Genomic DNA, 23820 nt, shown 5'->3' with positions numbered 1-23820 from the left:
GGAAAAACTCTCAGGGGAAACACAGAGGGAGGATTGTGGATATTGTCTCCTACAGTCTTACAGTGGTCACCTACCGAGGGATGATTACAGCAATACATCATAACTTTTTCAATGTATATATGGGCATACAAGTATTTTTACACTAATACAAGCTTGAAAAAACCCGAATTTACTACTTAATCCAAGTTTTGTGTTAACAAAAGAATAACCCTAAGAGGTGATTTCTGATCGAAATCCGCTGAACTATTGTCCCTCCTCTGCCTGTTTGACACCACAACAAAGGTTAACACGCGCCCTGACTCCTTCAGCACCAGGGACAGCGCCGTCTGTGCCCAGTGTCACTCTGTCTGCATCTAGCCCCGTGGTCACTAACCTTGCATGTTTATCTCCCCACTCTAACGCACCTGATTCTAATGATTAATTCCTTATCAAGCCGCTTGATAACGAGTTAATAATTAGAAACATGTACGTTAGAGTGGGGAGATACCTAAAACATGCAGGGCAGCTCCAGGAGCAGGGTTGGTGACCACTGATCTAGCCGGTTTCCCGGCTGCCGTGACATTAAAGCATTTCCCATGTCACTGAGAGCATGCAGCAGCAGCAGCAGCGAGCAGCGAGCAGCGGCTCAAACACACACCAGACCTGCGCGTCGCCCGAGCCGGCTCTGCATGCAGCACCCATTCTAAATATTTCTGCCTGGTAATACAAAACCAGGCATATTCTGCTAAATTATTTAATACCAGACTGCAAAGCTCAGGCTGTAAAGCATGAGGTAATCGTTACAGCCCTGTTCATTGTATGCTTTTCTATTGGCCAACAAGTGGAAATGTGTTTTGTGTTTAGATATCTAGAGTGTGTGTATTGTTCCTTTTTATGATTTTTTTTCTTTTTGGACGTCAAACTAAGAGGGGAGGTGATGATTTAGAGTTTGTCATAAACAGTAGTGGCGTTCAGATATATCTGGGCAAAGCATAATGTTTGACAGGCCCGTGGATCTGTTTGGGTGACGTAGCAGTAAAAGTGATTTCTGATTATGCAGGGTGGTTATGGCAACATTGACAAAGTCGATCCACTTGGTCCACAGTGGATTAAGATGATCGACCATGTGAGCAAGATTAAAACACCTTTCTACATCTTGATAGTCCCATTCTTGTAATATCCTAACACCCTTAAGTGATCGATCCGCTGCAACCTGTGCGCATAGCAGGCAATGGACCGATATTCAGTCGAAGGCGGTGTTTTGGCTGTACAGTGACGTTTTAAGGCAGGTCCTGGTCAAACCTACCAATGATACAAGTCGGTCCTATTCTGCTGGGACTGATCGCAATGAACGGGTGTCGGAGCTCTGCACGGCAAAGGAGCAACCACAGCGAGACGAGGCGATCAAGGGGATGCGGCATCGGTACGCGGGAGCTGTCCATCAGCACCAAATCCCCGACGAAAAGCAAGGAAGCAGCAAGCAGAGCCGAGACCCAGTCGCTCCTGTTTTCAGCCTGCCGCCCCCGCCCTCTTCTCACCACCGAGACCGCACTTCGACCACCGCCGCTCACCGCCAGAGCCTCCAGGAGCTCCCCTGTCTGAGCCAGCCCTCCCGGAGACCTGTTCACAGCGGCGACCCACTACCTCTGGCGTGCTACGACACCGCCCAGCGACCTTCACACCGAGGCAGTGAACCCAGCACCGGGCAGCCGGCGCACCTGCAGCAGGATCCCTGGGCCCCGGCCGGCTCTCAGCAGCAGCAGCAGCCGCCGCCGCAGTCGGAGAAGCAGCCTGTTTTTCCAAGCTGCCACTGCAGTTTTTCCGAGCAGGAGGCGAGCCTTTCTCAAAATCAGCACCATCCTTTCGATCCTCTCCCACCGCAGCCCTCCCCACCTTTTCCGCCGCCTATACCACCGCCACCAACGTCGTCCTCCTCCTCTCTGCTGTTTTCCCGGGAATCTAAAAGGGGGGATCGTCTCCGAAGGAGTGCCAATAATTACCAACAGGCAAGCATCGTGGAACGCTGCAGGGGAGGAGGAGGAGCAGGAGGGCACCGAGACCACAGGCAGTTGTTGCAGCAACAGCAGCAGCAGCAGCAGCAGCAGCAACAGCATCAACAGCACAGTCATTTAAGACTCCAACAGAGGGACCCCTCCCCTGAAGGAATCCGTGCAAACTCGCAGAAAGGGTGCTCTTTAAATGTATGTGAGTCAACCGAGGCTAACAGGAGAGCATTCGAGTCTCAGACTCAGGACCTGCAGCAGCAGCAGCAGCAGCAACAGATCCCACAATTACGAGCGCAGCAACAGCTACTGGTGGGGAGCAGCTTGCCTATCAACTACTGCGCCAGCGGCTCAGGAGAGCTATGTAGGACTCACCAGGCTCCACTGCTGCAACAGCAAGAGCAGCAGCAGCAGCAGCGGCAGCAAGGCGCACTGGGGCTCTGTCCCCAGCGTCCGCAGCACTGTGAACAAGACCGCAATAAGTCTGGGAGGATCACCGCGCAAGGAGATCAGGCGCAGCCACACAGCCGCGACTCCCGCGTAACCCCCCCGGTAACACAACAGGCATACGCGGAGAACTCGTCTGCGACTGGCAGCAACAGCAGCAAAGACAGCCCCAACTACGGCTCGAGCTATCACCTGTGGCCAGAGAGCCCGCATAAAGGAGAGGAGAGGATACGCATCGACCTGCATAAGGTAGATTTTTCATCTTGTCTCATGCGATATCACGGCTAATCATCCTTTAATGACACAAACAAACTGGTCTTAACGTTTTCACTCAATGACCACGCCTGTCATATGATTTTGATAGAGCACAGGCGGCTATGTGTGTGGTGTGCGCGCGCTTGGTATTTGTGTGTGTGTGTATATGTGTGTGTGTATAAAGGCAGCTATTTGAATCGTCATTTTATGTCGAGCAGCTTCTCCAAAAAGCACCGATGCAACTATGATACATGTAACCAAATGCATGACATTTCTTATCTAAAACGATTAGTTTCATTTGGTCACACAAGCACGCGCGTGCACGCACACGAATTCTCCCGCGAACACACAAACACACACAGGCGCGCGCGCACACACACCTGTTCCATGTTGCAGTGTTGTTTTGGGTAGAACAGCTGAACATATTCAAATGACGCTGGCTGGCGGGTGAGTTAGAAACAAAGCGTATGTTGGTTCATCAGATCAGAGAGGTATCTGAACGGCGGAATTTTAATATTTTGGCTTCCAGACAAGGCTCTGACACAATGGTTGGCTTCGTATCATTAGGCCTGTACCTGTCAGTGTGACCGCTTCTTGGCAGGGAGCTCAACATACTTCCAAACTCACTTTACAGTAGGCTATGTACTCTATGTGCAGCTTGGAGAGCACTTAAAACAACATCCAACACCATATGATACATTATTTGTATAATAAAAATAAAAGTAAAGACATTTTGTGGAAATAAAAACCTCCAAAGGGATTTTTTCATCTCAAATAAATGACAATCAAGAGGACAAACCCGTTGATCGATTGAAAGATTCTGAATAACAACAAAGATGAAAACATCTTGAGGACATAATGTCAGGCAAGGTTCATAAAATAAGTGAAATAAGTGGTGAGTGGGATGTATGGGGTGTATGTGTGTATGTGAGCATGTGCATATGTGTTAAAATAGAGAAAGAGAGAAGGAACAAGGGAATAAAGTTATTCTGAGGGATAATACAAGGTCGGTTCAACAGATGAAACATCTAGGCCTATTTCAGATTATTAAGAGATATAGATTAACTGGCAGTCCTGTCGAGATCCATATCTTATGGAGAACTAATGATTTTAGGAGGGTGTTAGCTGCAGCATGAGAAATATTTGAATAGCCGTATAAATATGTAAAAGTACAAGTTTGTCATGTGTTTGTTGGGGACAGAATATTTTGTCAATGGAAGTCTGACTTCAATGTTCTTTGGCTGCTCAGAGTTGTAGAACAAATTGTTTTGGTGAAGTTTGGAAATCGAAGGGATTTGAGTAAACCTGGAAACCAAACTGACATTGTAAGGTTAAACCAGAAAAGGTAAATTAAGCTACAATGTTTTAAAAGACATAGTTGAACCAAAATGATGATTTTTATTTTCAAAAAATAATCAGCTCAGTTGCCACTACTGTTATTGTTTTTCTCTTCAGTATTTACTCCAGGTGCTGGCGAGGTGAAGCTTTTATATCACAGGATAGGAGAGAGAAGAATAGGAGGCAGCATCTAAATAGGCGCACAAGGCTCCTTTTTAAAATGCTGCAGCTGTTTTCAGGGGCTGAGCTGGCACCAGCAGCAAAAGGTGGTACATCGAACCACCTTGACATGACTGTTCTGAACTTGGCTCAGTTTTGGAGCATCAGCAAAACACCAAAATGTCCAAATGACTGAAGTGAAAGTAAACTTATTTTTTTTCTTGAAGTTGCCACCTTCTTATTTCTGGTAAAAACCAGAGGGACAACTGTACATTAAAGCAAAGACATGAATGTGGTAAATTTAGAGTAGTGTAGCTAATTCCTCTGGTTACATAACATTACAATTGTTCAGATGTATTTTTTCAGAATATAGAGTTTGCCACTTTTTCTTCAAATACCTAAAGGTAATGTTATATAATCTTACTATTAGACTTCAGGGCTCCATTTTCTTCCAATCTGTTGCCTATATTACATCTTAGAAGTCAGTGGTGTCGAACAATGTGCATCAAAAATCACTGTAAATATATTTGGATGTTGTGAATCACCAACAAGTAACCAAGACTGAAAAAATGCTTGATATCTGTCCATGTACCACTATAAAATGTGGTCTGTTAAAGATCCCCTCCAGACATTTTTCAAGATATTTAAAATGCTCTGCTTTAAATAATTGTTTGTGTCTAATATGTTTTTTTCACAACAAAATGTTTAATTACAATCCTTAAAATGAAATGTAATCCATCTCCCTTATTGAAATATTCAGAATCTATGAATATGCAAGTATTTTTCATTTCAAAAGTTTAACTGCTGGATACAAGATGTCTTCTACTTCACTAAAAAGTCCACTCGCAGTGTTTGTGCACTGCAGTCTTCAAGTTTCATACTTGTGCGTACTGTTGCATACTGGACCACGATTAGCTTCCAAACTACATATCACAAATCCTGCTTTTAGGCCCACCCATTAAAATCAGATTTAAATTGGGCACAAAGAAACTTTCCACTCTCAGCAGATTAATTTTAAAACAGCCTTCTAATGTTAAACTCTGCACATACATCACTCCGCACAGTGAAGCTCAAATATCCAACTGAAGTAACAAGAAGAAAAACACATTTGAATGAAGGGGCACTTTAAGAATGCAAGGATGTGATACTGTGTAAAAGTCAAAAAGAGTCAAAGAACATTCATTGTTGTTTAAAGCCGCTGGGATTTGTTTTATGTCTTTTCAGGTCATTCTGAATATGACACCACAGGATTGTTTTGTCTTTTCTAAACTGATCTGATGGCTAAAGTGAAATTAAAAGCTGGAAAATGCAGCAGGGTATCAGTCATGAAAGACTATATTCCCAGATACTGTAGCAAAATGAGGCAGCAATATGAAGGAGTCATTGAAACAGACAATTTATTGACTTTTCCATAACTAAATATATTCAGAATGGTAATATGACTTAATTATCACAGCTGCCCAGCATTTAATCCACACTATAGACTCCAGATTAACTGTACACATTTATGTATTACACAACTATTGCATAATCCCATTTTGGAAATCTGAACTAAAAAAAAACAAAAAAAAAAACAAACTTCCCACTGTTCCCATGACAGACTGCCTGAGTATCAAACCTTTTCCATTTGCTCAGATCCAAAGTATTTTGATACAGCTAGACGTGCTTATCTTTTCACAGATATTTGTGGGATCGTGGTTACATCTTATTGACTCGCCCTTAATGAGACAGCCTCTACCCCTGCTCCCCGTTTGAAATCCCTTAAACAAAACACTTGTGACAGAACAAGCCTGATAAAGTGTATACGATTACAGTAGCCACACAACACACCCTGAAACTTAATAGCTAGCCCACTGAACTGATGGGAGGGAGTACGAAATTGTGTCCTGCCTCAATAACATTGTGCTTTGAAAGGTGCATTGCTGCTCCTATTGTGCTAGCCTGTGTAAGTACTCTAATGCGCGCCACTTACTGCTATGGTGATATCCCCTGCAGGGACACTGTAGTGGCTACATAAACACTGGTGGATTTGTTTGCGTTTAACAAGGCTATTTTTTGAGGATACACAGACATAAGGTTTAGCAAAAACCTGTGATTTTCACTTTACAGTTTGGCATCTTTTTGTGCAGTATGACAGACCACAAAATGCCAAAATGCCAAGTTTAAATGACAAGAAAACAAGAAATACAGCAATAATAGGAATTCCACTTTTATCTGTTTACATTTTAGCCTGTTAACATTTTGTTGCTTTGATGATTTATAGGAACCCAAGCCTGCAGAATCCCTCCTGGTGCATTCTGGGTGACTATATGGATCAATGATTTACAGCTGCAAGTAACAACTATTTTCGTTATTGATCAATCTTGTGGTTGTTTGTACAATTATTAACAGGGGAATGTTTTTTGATGATTATGTTAAACTGTCAAAATGTGGAAACAGTGTAAAATCACCACCATCATCTCCCAGAGCCCAAGGTGATATTTTCACATTGTTTGTTTTGTTAAACTAACACTTTGAAACCCCCAAATATTCAATTTTCAATGACATAAAATTGAGAAAAGTAGCAAATTCTCTCACTTTAGAAGCTAGAAGCAGAGAATGTCATGCAATTTTCCTTAATAAATGAGGATTCGTCGTTAGCAGGCACAGTGAAGCAACAGAAAATGTCTGATTGTTATTCAGTTTATGTGATGCTGTCTTATGGTTTGAAATACAACAAGTCTTTGTGCTGCTTATTCACTATTTACTAGTATTACACGATGCAAATATAGCCTTTCATAGTTTTGCCCTTGAAGAAAACGCCAAAGTAGAAATCAGATGAAGGGTTTTAAAAAAAAAAGAAGAGAGGAAAATATTCATAGCCTGGTGTCTTCTCCTGTCACATCACCCATGTTTGTTGGGTGTAGCGGGCCTGTAAGCTGCTCCGCCGTAGCGACGTGTGTGTGTGTGTGTGTGTGTGTGTGTGTGTGTGTGTGTGTGTGTGTGTGTGTGAGAGTGTGTCAGGCAAATGCCAGCCCACCTTTCAGGAGAACATAAGGTTGTATGTGTCATTGCAGAATGGATGGCTTGAAAGAGGAGCAAAGCTATTACAGTAAAGCCTTTTGTGCAGCTCCTGCCAAACTGAAGTCCAACACGCTTATAATCACCCCATATGATCTAGAAAAGGTCAACACAGTATATATCAGAGTGGCACTTGCAACCAACTTAGTGTCTCTTTGACACTGTCTGGAGGATTTAGTGTGGTTGTGTTTAGAACTGGTTAAGCTTTGAAAAGTAGAGAGTGTGTGATTGTGTTCCCCAGAAACATGAAGATTAACAAAAGTGGAAGCATTTCCTACAAGGTAAAAAAAAGCAATCTAAAGACTTCTTATTCCTTTAAAAAAAGTGTTTGAAATATTCCCAGTCTGCTGTTTTCATCCATTTAAATCATATTGTTTAGTATTTCGTTTCTTCTCTTTCCAGTCTTCGGTTTTTCTCATCATTTATTTTAAGTGAATCATCGCAAAGACTGGTGTTTTCCACTTTCCTCCTGTCTAAATTAAGGAAAATGCTGAGGTAATTGGGTTGCCGGCTTTCTTTAAAAAGGTAGTTTGTCTTATCAGTCGCATGTTTGTGTTGGCCCTGAGATAATGCTGAGGTAACATTCAACGCCGGAGCTCGGAACAATTGATGTCGACAGATCTGCTTACAGCATTATGATTTACTAGCAGGCTATGCCAAGAGAGACATTATGTTGATTTAAACTTTCTCTATCGGTCATCTCGGCTGTTGTTACAGGGCCCCCGTTTGTTCCATGTTTCCACTGCCTTCTGCGTCTTACAAGGGCAGCCAACACCTTTAAAGTAAACACACTGCTGAACAATTAAATGTCAGACATGGGGCTGATCCTAGCTCACATCCTCTATATATGATGAAGGAGTGCCTCTGCTGTAGATCTCTGATAACACTATTGTATGAAGAGACCTAGGTGTGAGCTGTGGGAGCCTCTTAGATTCGGCTGCAGCTGGCAACACACAGACAGTAAGTATGAACATGAAGCTCTTTAAATAATTGATTGCTGTTTTCCCTATTTTTTTATTTATTTTTTTTTTGTCCGCTGTGTTTAAGTGCTACGCTGTGCTCCTGCTCTGAAATAGATTTGTGTGTTACCATGTGTGTTGCTATGGAGAGATCAGCTTGGTATTGTGTAGCCGTCTCTCTCTGGGGTATTGAGTTTGGTCAAGGAATCATGTGCAGAACAAGATTATCTTTTGGATTTACGATTCATTTCACACTTGCCTTTCACACATGCAATGCAGACATACGGCACCGGTTCGCACACACGCGTACACGTCACACATACACACGCTGTAGGGTAGCCCACACAAACACTGATATTACTGTAAGTGGTGTTCAAATAGTGCTCCACTTGATATAGTTCATTCGCTTTGCGTTTCATTTGAGTGAGCCGGCACAAGGAGAGGTGTATTGAATTACTTGCAGTCCAGTTGAATACAAAGAGTGGAAAGAAAAGCGTGTTGGGGGTTTCCTCAGTCACCGCGAGCCTCGCTGTTTACTTACTGTGTGCTACACGGGTAGAGTCTCAGCATGGCAGATGTTTTCACTCTGCCAGCAGTCAGTGCAATTTGTAACTTGACTGTTCGACCTCTCAAGATGTTTTCCTTTTTTAATGTGTGTTGCACCTTACAGTTTCCTTTTTTTACTCCATAGCATGCCAAGTTCCTACCACAGCTCTTTGCTTAATAAATGGCCGCAGTTCATTTATATGGTAATTCCTGTGAGATGCTAGCCAAGGGATGCCAGGCATATAATGTATCACCACAATGCATATGCTTTATGGCTAATTAGGTTATTGATCTGAGGCTGTTCCCGCGTTAGGGCATGATCACAACACAAAAGAGTATGAGAGTATGAGTAATGCAGCTGTAAGCAGATATTTGTCATTCATTACAATGCTGGGACCTGGAGAGATTCAGATGTGCAATGATGGCTTCATATGTGTGTGGGTGACTGCGTGTGAAAGTGCCGGTGTGTGTTTGTGTGTGTATGTGTGTGTGTGCATGTGTCTTTCTACATATCTTCTCATACTGTCGATGTGCAAGCTCAGTGAGTCATTTCAATATTGCCTGCTGGCTGTTTTCAAATGTTTGTTAAACACAGTGTTTGGTAGTAGTGCAGAGTGCAGTAACGAGATGTGAGATATGTGATTTCATCATACGTTGCTCACACAATTGACTAACGCGTTGCTTGCCGCCTGCCCTTGAAAATGCAAGTTTTGGAAAGCTTCCCTTGCCATTTTGAAATTCCACACAAAGAATGTTTGCTTTGAATGGCACCAGTTGTGCATGTGAATACATACATGTGTGTTTTCTGCCGTATATTCACAATGAACTCTCTGCTCTGCCTGCACGCCTTCTCATCAGGTCTTTTTGCCCTCAGGTCAGAGTTTGACTGCTGATCCCCTGAGCTGCCGCGCTACTTAATTTACAGCACATGATACACAACCGTTCCCCTGTAAAACTCAATCACAGCCTCCTCTGGCCACTGTTAAATATTCAGCGAAGAACAAAAAGGCTTAGCTGATCCACATCTAGTCAGATCACTCTGCCTTTAGCTGTTTATAGAAAATGTGGGGTCTATTTGTTACCTTTATACAAACAAAAATGTTTCTATGGGAATAAGAAAATTATGCCAGACTCTAATCAGGAGGCTTGTGTGTATGTGTGTACAATTTGTGTGTCTAACATATGCAAAGTACTGTGTGCATATGTGTGTGTGTGATTCTCTATCGCCAGCCATAGTGGCTCTTTTCCAACAAGCAAGCTTTACAAATTGAAACAGAAGACGAGTTGAATGAAGCTGCTTTCCTTCAGCTTTGTCAGTCCTCCCTCCCTTCCTCTTTAGTTACCTCAAATCACCTAGCTGTAGAAATACAACAGCTATCAAGGATAACACAGCAACTGTGTGATCAGTTGAGGTTCTGCTGACGTTGACTAGAGGTGATGAAAGCTGCCTCTTTTGCGGAGAAATATTTTTCATGTATGTGTTTTGTGCATTGTGCACATGTTTGTGTGTACCTGTGTTTATGCATGAGGGAAAGAGGAGAAGAGAGTGAGTGAATGAGTGGGAGGATAGCGTTAGTATATCATTATCATGTGGATGCCACAATCTTGTCTTAAGATGGTAAAGGTCACATTAACTCTATTGCAGCCTCCAGTCATGTGGAAGACCCTCTTCTTCAGGAATCTTGTATCACTGCGTTGTAGTCTTCCCCGAGAACGATTTCCTGTTTCACAGCATCTGGCCTCTATGCTTAATTATGCATCTGCAGTCATGTTTAGTAAGAGTGTACAGTACATGTGCGGTGTCCATGGATAAAAAAAACTTTGGTTTTTAACAATGTTGTTCATATGTGAATGCTATTTTTTCTCAAATATCTTATTTGGTGAATGAGTGTTCACACAACAAAGAAGCGTCTCTTTTCCTCCCTCACTCCATCTCCCTCTATTTTTCTGTGGTTTATGTTCGTGGTTTCTATGGTGTTTGGCTCTCTGCATGTTGTAGTTCCTATACAGCTGCTCCAGCCTCCATTATCGGCTTCCCTTCCGACTGTTAACCCCATAATGGGCCAGCGGTCTGCGCACTTCCCCTTTTGTCGCTGCCATTTTCTCTTTAACCCTTTCATGAACAAAGCTGCCTCCCATTCTCTCCCTTCTCTTTCTTTGAGAGTCCATTTTCCCAGCACTCATTTCTGCTCCCCAGCCACCTCTTTTTCTCTGTCAGACTGAAAAAAAAAGCTTTTTTAAATAGAATCAATTTACACTAAAGGCCCCAGGGGGCATTAGAGAACTGCAGCACTTAATTTCATAACCAAAAAAGAAGAAGAAGAAAAAAATCACACAGGGAAACTGTAGCTTGAGGCTGTTACCACAATTCACTGAACTTTTATCATGTGAGACATAATAGACTAGCATGAAAGACAGCTTCTCAGTGGAGGACCACAGTTGACTGTAGTACAGTTCAGTGTGGGGTCTGGTTATTGGTACCTAAAAGATTACTGGCAGTGCAGTTAAGTACAGTGTGTGTATTACATTTGGTCTGGAAGCGGTCTGTTGGTGAATACAAATGTGCCGCTTTTCCAGCTGGCCTCTGTTTCACTTCACCAGAGAAAAAGGGGGTTCAGAGACAGATAAGGATATTCAATTAGCTCGACTCTATGGAAGACCGCTGCACCAGTCAGAGCATGCTGGAGCTGGATGACACATGGTAAGGGCTCTCTGTTAGAGTGGAGAAGCAATGAAACCTGATATCTTCTCATTTCATCTTGTCACTGTTTCAGTAATTTTCCCATTGGAATGTCAAATATATACTGTCTGCTTCAGTAGATATCGCTTTTTCCCCTTTTCTCAGCAGGAAGGTCTCATCTCAGAAACCAAAATGGAAGATAACTTGAATACAGAGGAATAAAACTGAATGGTTTTCAGATTAACACGGCTGTTTTTATTGGTGTTTATTCTCCACGTTAAATTGCACACAAGGAAAAACCCATTTGTGTCCATTCATTGGTATTTCAGATTGATTTATTCTCTGTAAGACATTGGTGAGGATTCACTTGACCCTGAAATGCAAAAAAAAAGAGAGAGAGAAATTTCCCCTGATTCCCCCATCACTCTCTGTTTCTCTCCCTCTCCTGTCCTCTAGCTTCTCCCATTGGCTCGTGTCCTCCTCCCGTCATAAATCTCAAGCAGGACGTTTCCAGGCAACTCTCCAGTCAATCTTTACTGAGTTTGTTGTGCTATCGATCTGTCCTGTGCTATAGGTTGTCCTGGCTTCTCTCTCCGCTATTGATGTTTTTCGCCTCGGGGAAAGAAAGAAACTGCCTCAGCCTGAATTTACCGAGGGCTCGTTTTCAAATGACTTACAATCACCTCACAATGAAAATAGAAGTTGTCAGGCGGTGGCATTTATACATTGATATTGTTGTTGGGTCTCAGAATAGTGAAGGCAGTTTGATAGGAGGTAAAGATTGTGGGAATGTAGTGTGTTTTATGGTGCACTTAAGGGTAATAATGTCTGTGAGGAACATATGGATATTGTGGTCCTGTTGGGATGTCAAATAGCCGCCAGGGGAACAGTCACCTAATGAAGACGGTTTAGTCTTCTGGGTCCACATAGACAAAGCTGTATGTCAAGATTTTGGTGGTTTTGTGTGTTTGTGAGTGTGAGTGTGTGTGTCTTGTTTCTTTGACCACATGCATTATTGGTAATTTTCACAGGCGGGAAAAGGTACATTGGTATGAGAGGCCATTTAGGTCATAAATCATACTTGCTTTCATCCTGATGTTACATGATGTTACAGTATACTCTCCTAAACACTTCTATAACCGTATATGTACAATCATAAATGACTAACTACAATATTATCACTAACATTCAACTCTATTTATATGTTATGCTCTCCCATAATATGAGAGGATAATTGTACATGTGAAAGTGTGTGAGAAACTAAGACAATGGAGGGTGTACACATGACATTTAACGCTGAAGTGGTTACAGTCACTTTCTCACACACTATTATTTGACATGGTTTTTCACACACTTTCATCACTCATAGGTTTTTGTCCTTGTCAGTACAGTCTTCTGCATCATAATTTCTCACCCACAGAATAAAAGTACTAACACACACAGTTACAGCATCGCGTCATTTCCTCACACACAGACACTCCTGCTGTCTCATACTGTAAACTATTAGTATCCCACACATACACACCAGTTTACCAATTTACTCGCACTACTATTCTAGTATTCTTTTTTTCTTAGACATGTTTTCAGTGTTGTTCTCACCTTATCTCTCTCTCATAGAAACATTGTTCTCTCTCACCGTTAACCCTTTCTTTTTCAAATTACTTTCATTTGCAATTCATTTGTAATCGAGATTTATGTTTGCTGTCAACATTTTGTTCCAGTGTAGGAAGGAGTGTGACATTCTGATATTGTACACGTCTTAGAAAGGAAGTTTACGTGGTGTAGTGGTAATGACACATAGCACGTAACTGCAAAATCTTGATTCGACTACGACGGAGGACCTTTGTTGCAAGTCTCTCTTTCAGTGCTTCCTGTCTGTATGTTGACTGTCAAACTCTCCAATAAAGGTGAAAATGCAAAGATGTTGATTTGCCATAACACAAAATGCTTTAGGTGTCAGGAGACAAAAAACATTTATTGTGAACATTTGGCATATATATTCAATATAAAGATTTTGCACGTAGTGTATGTTCAGTATGAACACGTCTTCAAACAAGGTGGCAGTGAACAATTTCTTGATAAAATGTAATCTGTGTAGCATTATATGTCCCCCAAAAGTAAATGCAAATTGTTGAATATAAACATAATTCTTTAGAAGAGATTATATAAACAACTATAGAGGGTATAATAGTATAAGTGTGCTCAGTTGTTAGAGAGAGTCCTCCCCAAATTTCTCACCATGTACCGTATATATATATATATATATATATATATATATATATATATATATATATATATATATATATATATACACAAATAAATTGTATGCATATGCAAAAAAGTTGCTTTGAACAAAAATGTCACTAAATGCATGTAATGTATGACAGTAACATGTTTGTGTGACTGAGAATGAATATTTTTTTAACAGCCTTACCCTCCTCTTGTATGTCTCAGTCTGTGTGGGAATGTGTCAAGGACTGGGTCTGCCTCTTCACGAGGGGGTTATCAGCACAAATCTGGCATCAATCAAGCAATCAGCCACAATTGGAGTCTATGGAGGCGAATGGGGCAATACCGTTGATTAGTTAAAATAAAGAGGATGCTTAAGAGAGCTCATTAGTGCCACGTCGAAATGTTCTTTTAGTCCTATTTCCACGTTCAATGTCAAACCTCCAGGAGCAGGTTTTATGGAGGCTTTCCAACATCGACATCAACACAGCACATCGGATGTAAGATAATACTCACCCAGCCAACCTGGAATAGGCTCTCTTTAAATTCCAGCGACAAGTAATGTGCAGTGTAATATTTTCAAAGACCTTGTCTGATTTTTTTTTGTCTGTCTTTCACTCTGCGCCAAAAAAGTTATCACACCATCCTTTTGTTCTTTAGAGGTTATGGGCATTTCACATTTTCTCACTGGACAAAACTTTATTGAAATTAAAGGAAAAACTATATAAAATAGCAAGACAGCAGTAAAGCAAAGATTTCAGTGGAAACTATTATTACCCACAGATGAAAATTCTCCTTGCTGTATTTCTCATAACACATAATGAAAAAACGTTATTATTGAACTAATAATAGTCAGAATATCCCAATCAAAGTAAAATTCCTCCCCTGTTAGAAGAACTGGTCCATTTCAAAAGATATTTTCATCCATTTAACTAATCCTAATCATTTTATTAGCCTACTTAGATTACTATAGATTAAAAAAAGCTATTTACTTTCCCCCCCCTAAATATCCAAACCTCTCATGCACTTGCAAATGAGTTATGTCAAAGATACTGTCTTGGATATACATGCCACTTGGCCTCATCTGCTGTTGTGTCATTTATAAGTGGTTTTTACCACTAATGAGTGCAAACAAACTTACTGAGCTTTGGCCATTTTCCAAGTCATATGTCTTTCTTCAGGGTAACCATCATGACATTTACAAGTTTGCAGAGTGTTCTTCAATACTGAGTGCTGTTGATGTCTTCAATTCTCCCATTTAATAACTGCAGGATTATATTCTAATAATACTGTTGCTTCATTAGCAAGCACACCAATAATCCAATCATCATGTTAAGAGATTAAAGGGATAGGTTCACATTTTTTCAAGTATGTCTGAAAACAATAGTCAGGTGCCCAAATGAACACTGAAACAGGTTTTGTTTGGTGTAATCATTCCTCCTGTTCATTTTGTTCTTTTTACTAAAGAATTCCCTCTTTGTGTCTCAACGGACAGGTGCAGTGGACGGATTGTAACAAAAAGAGGGAATTTGGCACAAAAATGTCTGTACCTTTCAAAGATATTGATTTGACTAACTCAGATGGCTGAAGCCTCATATTATCTTCAGATAAACTTTTGAATACATTTTTGCTCAAAACAAGCACTGTGGATTTTGTCCTCCATCACTTACATTGTAAGAACATTTGGAGGAGATCTTCTAATGGCCACTATGAATAGGAAGAATGATTACGGTCCTTTAAGGCAGGTCCATGTTTGTCAAAGTTGAACTGTGTTTTTCAGAACATTTCTTTCTGATTACTTATAACAGGACACTACACTTTACCATTTTATATAGCACTTCAAAGTGTTGCAATTTTATTTGTACAGGAACATTTTGTGTACTTTGGAGTGTTGGTTTATATGTGTGAATTTTGTGGGCAGCCATAGTATTCAGGGGTTGATCTGGTCCAGCAACTTCAAGGTTCAATTTGCTAATCATTTTCACCAAGCATAGTCCATCCTTTATGGCCCCAATCTACAAATCAAGTTTCTAGCAACCCTCCTCCTTAATTTGCTGGAAATTGAAATTGTTCCTAATGAGGCAGCAGGTGTCCCACAGGGAAAGTAAATCCCCCTCCCCACTCCTCCCAATCAGTTCAAACCCCAATCTCCACAGGACCTAGTTTTTAAGACACACACTCACACAAATACACATGAAATAACCTTGTTGGGTCCTAATTATAATAGCATTGTGTCTCTGTTGAACACAGTGTGTTATTAGTCCTAACAATAACACGTTCCCACAGGTATGTACCCATGTCCCTTTTCTCCACCGAGGTTTTGACTTGTTTTTGGCTACTTTTTGTCTTTAATCTCTAATTGAAGAACAAGAGAGTGAGAGAATGAGTTAGAGTAAGGGAGGCTGAGCTTTGCTACAGGCCGACTATCGTTTGAAACTTTTTTGACTCAGAATTACTGTAAATCTCTTTTCCTTTGATACTGCACATCTAGTAGCTGTTTTATGTCGCCACAATCCCACATCCTTCCTGCATTATTTACTTGCTTTCAAATGCGATGTTTTTAGAGCCTTTTCAGTTCAGTTCAGTAGTAAATAGTTTCTCTTTCTTCTGTTTGGCTTGTTTTTTTGTTTTTTTTACTGCATATTTTTATCACTGTGTAAATTCACTAAAAAACAAACTAACTATGGCCACATCATGTTTCAGACGATTCATAGTTGGAGTGAATATGATCTTTAAATGATGCCAACACTGAATTGAACAGTAAAGAATCTTGTGTTTTTTTTTCTGTTGTGAGTTAATGCCGTTGTCCCATATTTTAAGTCTAGTTCTTTGCCTCAGTAGAGGTTATAGCATCCCTCAGGCGGCTGCAGTGCTGAACTTTTTAAAGTGTTGTCACAATTTATCGTGTGTAGATTTTATTGTTGCCTTTTATTCTCTTGTTACATGAAATAAGCTGAGCTGCTGTATTGGGTCTCTCCCCCCCATCAAGGCCACCGATAGTTAAAGAAACTATAGCAGACCCCTACTAAATGCAACTAATTGTCCTCACTGAATGAGGGTGAGCATTTAAGCTTTCTTTAGTGGGTGAGGTGGTGGTCAGGGCAGGTTTAACAGTGCGGTTATAAAATATGCCACAACCATTACATATGTTTCATCTGGTTTCACTCACAAGACCTCAAGCACTCAAAGGCCAATTCATATCAATCCTTGTCCATGCCAATACCAAGAATTATCAGTCCAAAGAATTGGCTGTAAATAAAGATGGACGTCATGACAGCTCCCCAAAAGTGAAGCTAAAACATCTTGATCGCCCCCTGGTGGCTGGCTGCAGTATAGGTCATAAATCCTGCCCCCTTCGTGTTAGTGGATGGGACATGAGCCAAAGTAAAATACATTACGTCAAATACATTTTTCCATCATTTTTGGCAGTTCTTATCATGCTGATGTTTGTTCAAGTGCTCAGTTTTCAGATACATTTGTTTTTAATTAGTTGTTTGATCATATAAAAAGGGGGCGTGAGATCATGATTGACAAGATAGTGGTTTTGGTTAAATAATGAAAAATTAATTCAATCCCATTTAGCATCGACATTTTCAAGATTTAACCAACACTGCAATCTTTTCTTAAGCTTAACCAAGTGCTTTGATTTGCCTATTTGCCACTCACACTTCAGTTGCCATATACAGATATCATAGGAGGAACAAATTAAATATATTGACGTGAATGTACGTCTTGTGCCGGCAGAAAAAATTTTGCTGTTATGTTAAATATAAAAATTTCATGTGGATAGAAAATATCATCTTGGTGCAAGTACTTATTTTAAAAAACATATTAACAAACTTACAGCCTCCTTGATTTTTCCATCTATTGTGTAAAATCTAAAATGTTTCCTCACCTACTTGTCAGATGGTTTACTGTCGCAATCATCTTATCAGCACAGCTCACTGGCATGCAATGGGTCAAGCAGACAATGCAGTTTTTGAACACTCCCCACTGAAGTACAACTTTTTCTATGTTTGAATGGTAGTTATGATAGCCCAAATCATGGACAATATCAAGTCTAATGTCACAGTGTCAATATTACATCAATATACAGTTTCTGTATTGTGGTTCTAAAACACATTAATTAATGTGGAGAAAAACAGGACCTATGCATGCTTGGCAATATGCATTTCATGTGCTTCAACACACATCCTCACATTTGTGTCCCACACACATATGAGCTGCTTACTTTAGTGCACATCAAGCATTTGTCCACAGACTTACTGTCCGTACCAGACATGTGAAGTCAGCAAGAGTGAGAATATTGTGTGAAACCTCTTTGAACATAAGCTGCCTGCTCAATCCCTTAGACCGTCATGTTTTGGTGAAACAGTTATAATAGTCTGCAACTTATTCTACAGAAGGGCAGGAGCAGCCATTATTTAACAGCAGACATCCCTACAGAGATATGAAGGCATGAAGTATAGGGCGATAAGGCTCGGCACACAGAGGCTTACCCTTGCTACTGCTTCAAGGAAATAGTATTTTTCACCTCGACATTGATAAAGATGACAAATTTAATTAATGGCTTTGTTCTTGAGACATGTACAGGTATTATGTTAATATCTTAAACATGCTATTCATTTTTTTTAACTGTTTGTTGTTCTGATGAGATCCTACATGAAATATATATTGTTTGTTTCCCTCACCACAGCACTCAGGGAGCTGTGATGGAGGATTTTCCTTTATGAATGTGTGGCTGCAGACTCTGGTTTTCCTCTGTCTTTACCAGCGCTGAGTAATGATCTACATGCTGGTCAGGGATGGACGGAGGAGCCCTGATGCCTGCTGGCCTGTCAGAGAAATGTGACAGCGTCTAGTGTGCAGGGACAAACTGGAGAGTGTAGCCTGCAGCACTCAATCACTCCAGGGCCTGGCAAAGACACCCACAGAGAGCTGTCGTCCCTCTCTTTCATTTATCTCTTTCTCTTTCACCCTCTCTATCCTTCATGTTTCCTCCATTTCTAGATATCTGCCTTATTTTGTTCAGTTCATCCTCCCTTCTTCTTCTTTTGTGAGCCTCCTTTCATGTCAACCTTGTCAGCATCTGTCCGACATTAGCAGACACACACACACACACACACACACACACACACACACACACACACACACACACACGTGTATCTTCTCAAACAATTTTTTCTCGTGCTTGTTTAGTTGCTGCACACTGTCTGCGTCAATATCCGACCTAATCCAACGCCTGGCGGAGGCTCAGCTTGTTCAACTAGCACACATATGTGCACATCCACCCACCCACCCACACACATACACACACACACACATATTTAAACAGACTGGCACCCACATGCTCAAACTCACAAACACACAGTTCCATTTTTAGGGTATATAAGCATTCAAACTGCAGCACAGTAGCCCCATACAACACTAAAGAATGAGGATTTTCTATTAGATTTGAGCTGGCAGGAGAGAGAGAGAGAGAGAGAGAGAGAGAGAGAGAGAGAGAGAGAGAGGAGCAGAGAGTTGCCTTCATTTAAACTGTTCTGCACTGAGGCTTTTCAATTTGATTATGAGGCTCCATTTCATAGAGCCTGGATGCTGCGTGCCATTCAGAATGAAATTGAGCCATTGGTCGGCCGGACAGGCAGCCTCTCTCTGTCTCCTCTGCGGGTGCATCAGGGGACGACAAGGGCACCGCTGGCCCGCCGTGCCCTTCCGCCGTACTGTTTAGTTGGGTTGCAGGGGAAATGCGAAAAGTGATGGAGGCTCGAGTGGCTGGTTAAGTGGAATTGATTGAGTGCTTTGAGGTTTTGGAATGTGATGTGAGGACTCCTGCTGCAAAGTCTGTGAAGGGCTCTTTGGTTTTAACAGAGGAAAAGTCATGTATACATCTTGCAACTTGTGTCTCTCTTATTCTCTCTCTCATTTAGCCTCTTCCCACCAATGCAGAATCTTCCTTTGATGTGTAGAAATGCAGAATGTGATCACAAACTGAGGTTTCCCATATTTGGGTCAGTCCTCCTGACGTGGTTCAGTGATGAATGATCCAGAAACGGGTAACTAAAGCTGAGGATGTAACAGCAGCCCTGCACTCTTGGTGTCCATCATCAATCCTGTTCATTTACGTTATCTGAGCAACACTTCCTAGGACGTTCTCCATTTACATCTCAGTCTCCTGTTTTCTCCCATGACTTGTCACAACACGGCCATATTACTCTGATCAACTGTCATGTAATTAGTCATCAGATACCTAATTAGGGGTCCATTTTGTGTCTCATTTTTCAGTGTTTCTGTTCACAATATATAGTAAGGTTTTTAAGATAAATTATCTTTGAGAAAAGGGTTCTGTTTTTTATATTTATTGCCATAGTCCCATTCTAACATGATGAAGCTAGGAACCTGTAGATTTCCACAGCCATACTACATCCTACGAGATCAGTCATTACGACTGATCAACTTTGGTTGATTGTTTGGAAAAAAGCATTAAGTTTTTTCTGCAGTGTGAAAATTGGAAGGGAAAAAATCAGTGACAGCCTATGTAAGGAGTGATTTGTTTGTTGGACGTGGAGCAGAGAGACTTCATGTCCGGTGTAGGAGAGAACTGTCACTCATTTATTGCACAGTCACACTTACTCAGAGTTCAAAGTTCAGAGTTTCGACCTGTGAATCCACACCTTAAACCAATAAGAACATTCATTTTTGTGAGTCATGTTATTTGACGTGACAGTGTCTTGTGTATATTTACATCAAAACGTGTGACTCTACCAAGTGTATCCTAAATGTAACTTGGTTTACAGTAAGTTGTGAGAACTGTAAAATCGAGGGACAAGCGTGAAAAGAAAGAATCCTCTCTTGTCTAAAGCTAGTGCTTGAATATTCCACAAACAAACAGAAATGCCTAATGCCTCTGACAATGACTCTGTATAATCAAGTGTATTAGAGTAAGAAATCATTCATATTTGTACTAAAAGTGATGCTCATTTGGTCTCTGAGGGCTGGAAAAGATACAATAGTTTTGTCTTCAAAATTTGGGCAAGTGACAGCTGGAACTTTTGAAATGGGACAGCAGTTTTGTCAACTGTTTTGTATTTGGTCTTTAAACGCAGTCTTCAGATGTGGCTGCGCCTTAACTGGGACACAACTATACACTCACAACTAAGTAAAACATGTGCTGTGTTTCACTTACTGTAGTAGGGGGGACCAACCACATTTTGACTCATCACTATAACAGTCAAAAGTAGTTTCTAATACTCCAAAGTTGTGACAAGACAGCAGTAAGAATGCACTGATGTTCTAGAGCAGCACAAAACAATATAACCAACATTTTCTGTTTTGGGTGAGTCTCTTGGATTTTTTTTATATCAGATATAATCGTCCAGGATTCATATTTACATATCAAGCATCTCAGAAACCCTCTGAAAGTTTGACTATGACTAAAAATACTCCAAGCTAGGGCAGGACTACAGAGATATTTACTTCCTACACAAAAGCAAGAAAGTCTCTTTTGAGAATGAATGACACCAACATGTTGTGACTCTCAGAACCATAAAATGAAAGGAATAAAGATGTTTTGTAGTTTCTCAGTAGCAGTTACGCTGGGGATTCAACACATTAAAACGACTGCCAGGCTGATCAACTGTAGATCTTAGATCTTAGATCTTAATTTATGCACAGTTAAAGGCCAAAACTTCTTAAAATAGCCTATTAAAAGGACCAACGGAAAAATTATATATCAACTTCTTGCCAACAGTATCCCTACACTATCTTATGCTGCTTAGCACATGCATTGGCTACAATAACAATATTGTTGATACTTTGGATTTTCTCTCGGTCTTTTATCATTGTCTCTACACATCTGTATCATGCACAGTGATATTTATGATATTGATATTAAGTGGTCACATTTCCAAGCCATTCCTAAGATATTCCTTCTTAAGCTTGACTACTACAGTATTGCCCTATCAGCAGCTATTTCTACAGTATTTCCTGTCATTCAAACCTAAAGTTCACTCACTGCACAGTCTTCAAAAGTGTAGAGGGGTCCTAATGGCACAGATTAAAAAGCAATTTAATACAGAAAAGGGGATTAGAAACACTATGGGCTGCACTAATCCTTAACCTTTAGTCCTGTTCTCATGGAGCCACAATATGCGCAAGACGATAGCATCACAGGACTAGAGTTCGTAAATTTCCATTAGGGCCGCCCTTCTTTATTCCCACCAGCACATTTAAAGGCATTAGGCATGCTTTGTCAAGGCTAATAAAAAGGGCCAGCGGTGCTATCACACACCCCCGACTTGTTTCGGAAAAAGCACTGTTCCATGTGAAGTTTTCATAACCCATTATGATAATCTGCCTGAGTCTCTGAAGGGCAGGGGATAGACAGGCAGATAGATGCTTCTGGGGTGACTGCTATACAGCCTTTGTGTGGATGGAACATTTTCTGTCTGCATAGCCGGGACAGAAACTCACAGGCTCCTATCTGCCAAAAACAGCAGAAACGATAGACCACTCAATGCAAGCAGAGCGGCGTCTGTGGTATCAGGTCAGAAAACTTTGGAACTTTTGTACAGGGGATTTATAGTTAAAAAAAAAGAGTTCAGTGTATTTCTCCTAGAAATTCTGTACAGAACATACAATTTATTGGCTGGACAATATATATTTATATGCCAAAATATGCATGTATCACCCTGTGTTCTTACACTTGTCCCTAAGTTGCCCTTTACCTTAACAGCTAGACACTAGCTGTACAGTATACAGTATCCTTTGAGTTCAAAAGAACTGTTTTCCCTTGTTTTCCTCTTAAGATAAGTGGGATCTCACATTTGGTCTCTGCAGCACGCCTGATTTGAACATCTCTGCAGGGGAAGAGTGTTTATCTGACAGGAAACAGGGTCATGCCGAGCATTAATCATTCATATCTAAATTTGTGCAGCGCAAAGATTCAATTTTCTGCACTTTGTAGGGTCCACTATTGGTTATATAGTTTTATTTATACATCAAGGTCCATTCATTATTCATTTGTTTTTGAGCCATCCAATTTTGATGCCACTTTCTTGAAGGAAAGCTTGCAAGATACTGTCAAATAAAGGAGAATACAACGGGGTGTTTACTGTTGTGAACAACCTCTTCTCTGCAACCAGCTCTCACTGCATCTTGTTCAGGAAAGGAGACCATGAGTATTTAGGATTTTCAATAAAAAACTGGTGATATTTTGGGTTCATACTGTATGTTTGGGCACATGTCCTGCTGAGCACTAAATCTGTCTGCTTTTATAACCAAAATTGTTTTGCAAGATCCTTCCCTCTCTTTGCCTTCTCCAGAGCCACAAAGGTATAACTCCCACATCAACGCTCTATTTAAAGTCCAAATCCGTGTGTCTCTTCAACCTACTGTCAGTTATACACCCTTTTTGTTGTGATAGTATTGTATTTAAGACTCTCTCTCCATTTCACAGGCCACTACCGAGCAGAAGAAGCTGAGCCATGCTGGATCCAAGCCCTCCCTCTCTGAGAGCAGTGGCAGACTCCCTCAGATAGCCATGAACACCTGCAAGTACAATGGCGGAGTGGTGAGACCACTAGTGGGCAGTCTGGCGTCCTCGTCGCGCCGCAACCTTGCGGAGCTCGACTCGGAGACGCAGCCCTTGCAGACGCTGCACAGCTCTGGCCTGGAGGTGGTGGTGTCCAAGGGCAACGGCGGCGAAGACCCCAGCAAGGCCTCCAACGAGAGCTTGGTCAGGGAGGGCAGCGGGCATGGCGGAGGCAGGGCGCCGCAGAAGAAGAACAGGGACATTGGCTACAAGCTTGGCCACCGGAGGGCACTGTTTGAGAAGCGGAAGCGGCTCAGCGACTACGCACTCATCTTCGGGATGTTTGGGATTGTTGTCATGGTGACAGAGACGGAACTGTCATGGGGGGTTTACACTAAGGTAGGTTGTGCATATGTGTGATGCATGAGTGGGAGCATTGTGTTGTCATCGCTATTGTTAATGTTTGAGTTGTGTGGGGTTGGCAGCTGTCAGATTTATGAGGAGTGATTATTAGCACAGACACTGACATCTCTATTTAAAAAAGGTGTTGAGAATGTTGCACAGATACAAATAAAGTCTATCGATTGACATCAATAAAACTAAATTTTTACCTTTTTTAATTTTCTATTCACC

At 41.2% G+C, this 23820-nt stretch overlaps 1 protein-coding gene across 2 annotated transcripts in view; it reads left to right on the top strand.

Moving 5' to 3' along the window:
* The first annotated feature begins 1307 nt into the window (after positions 1 to 1307).
* The window catches only part of kcnn1a (potassium intermediate/small conductance calcium-activated channel, subfamily N, member 1a), a 47384-nt gene continuing 24871 nt past the window's right edge, over positions 1308 to 23820 (top strand). Inside the window, exons 1-2 of one of the 2 annotated variants that reach the window (XM_067605478.1) lie at positions 1308 to 2678; positions 23113 to 23586. In XM_067605478.1, coding sequence (XP_067461579.1) covers positions 1392 to 2678; positions 23113 to 23586 — 1761 coding nt within the window. In that variant the 5' untranslated portion in view covers positions 1308 to 1391. Of the gene's footprint in view, positions 2679 to 8078; positions 8202 to 23112; positions 23587 to 23820 lie in introns of those variants that run through there. The other variant, XM_067605479.1, reaches the window with a different exon arrangement.

This window comes from Thunnus thynnus, chromosome 12 (assembly GCF_963924715.1).
Source record: "Thunnus thynnus chromosome 12, fThuThy2.1, whole genome shotgun sequence".
NCBI lineage: Eukaryota > Metazoa > Chordata > Actinopteri > Scombriformes > Scombridae > Thunnus > Thunnus thynnus.
Note: the sequence above shows the minus strand (reverse complement) of the source record. Positions and strands in the feature narration are given on the sequence as shown.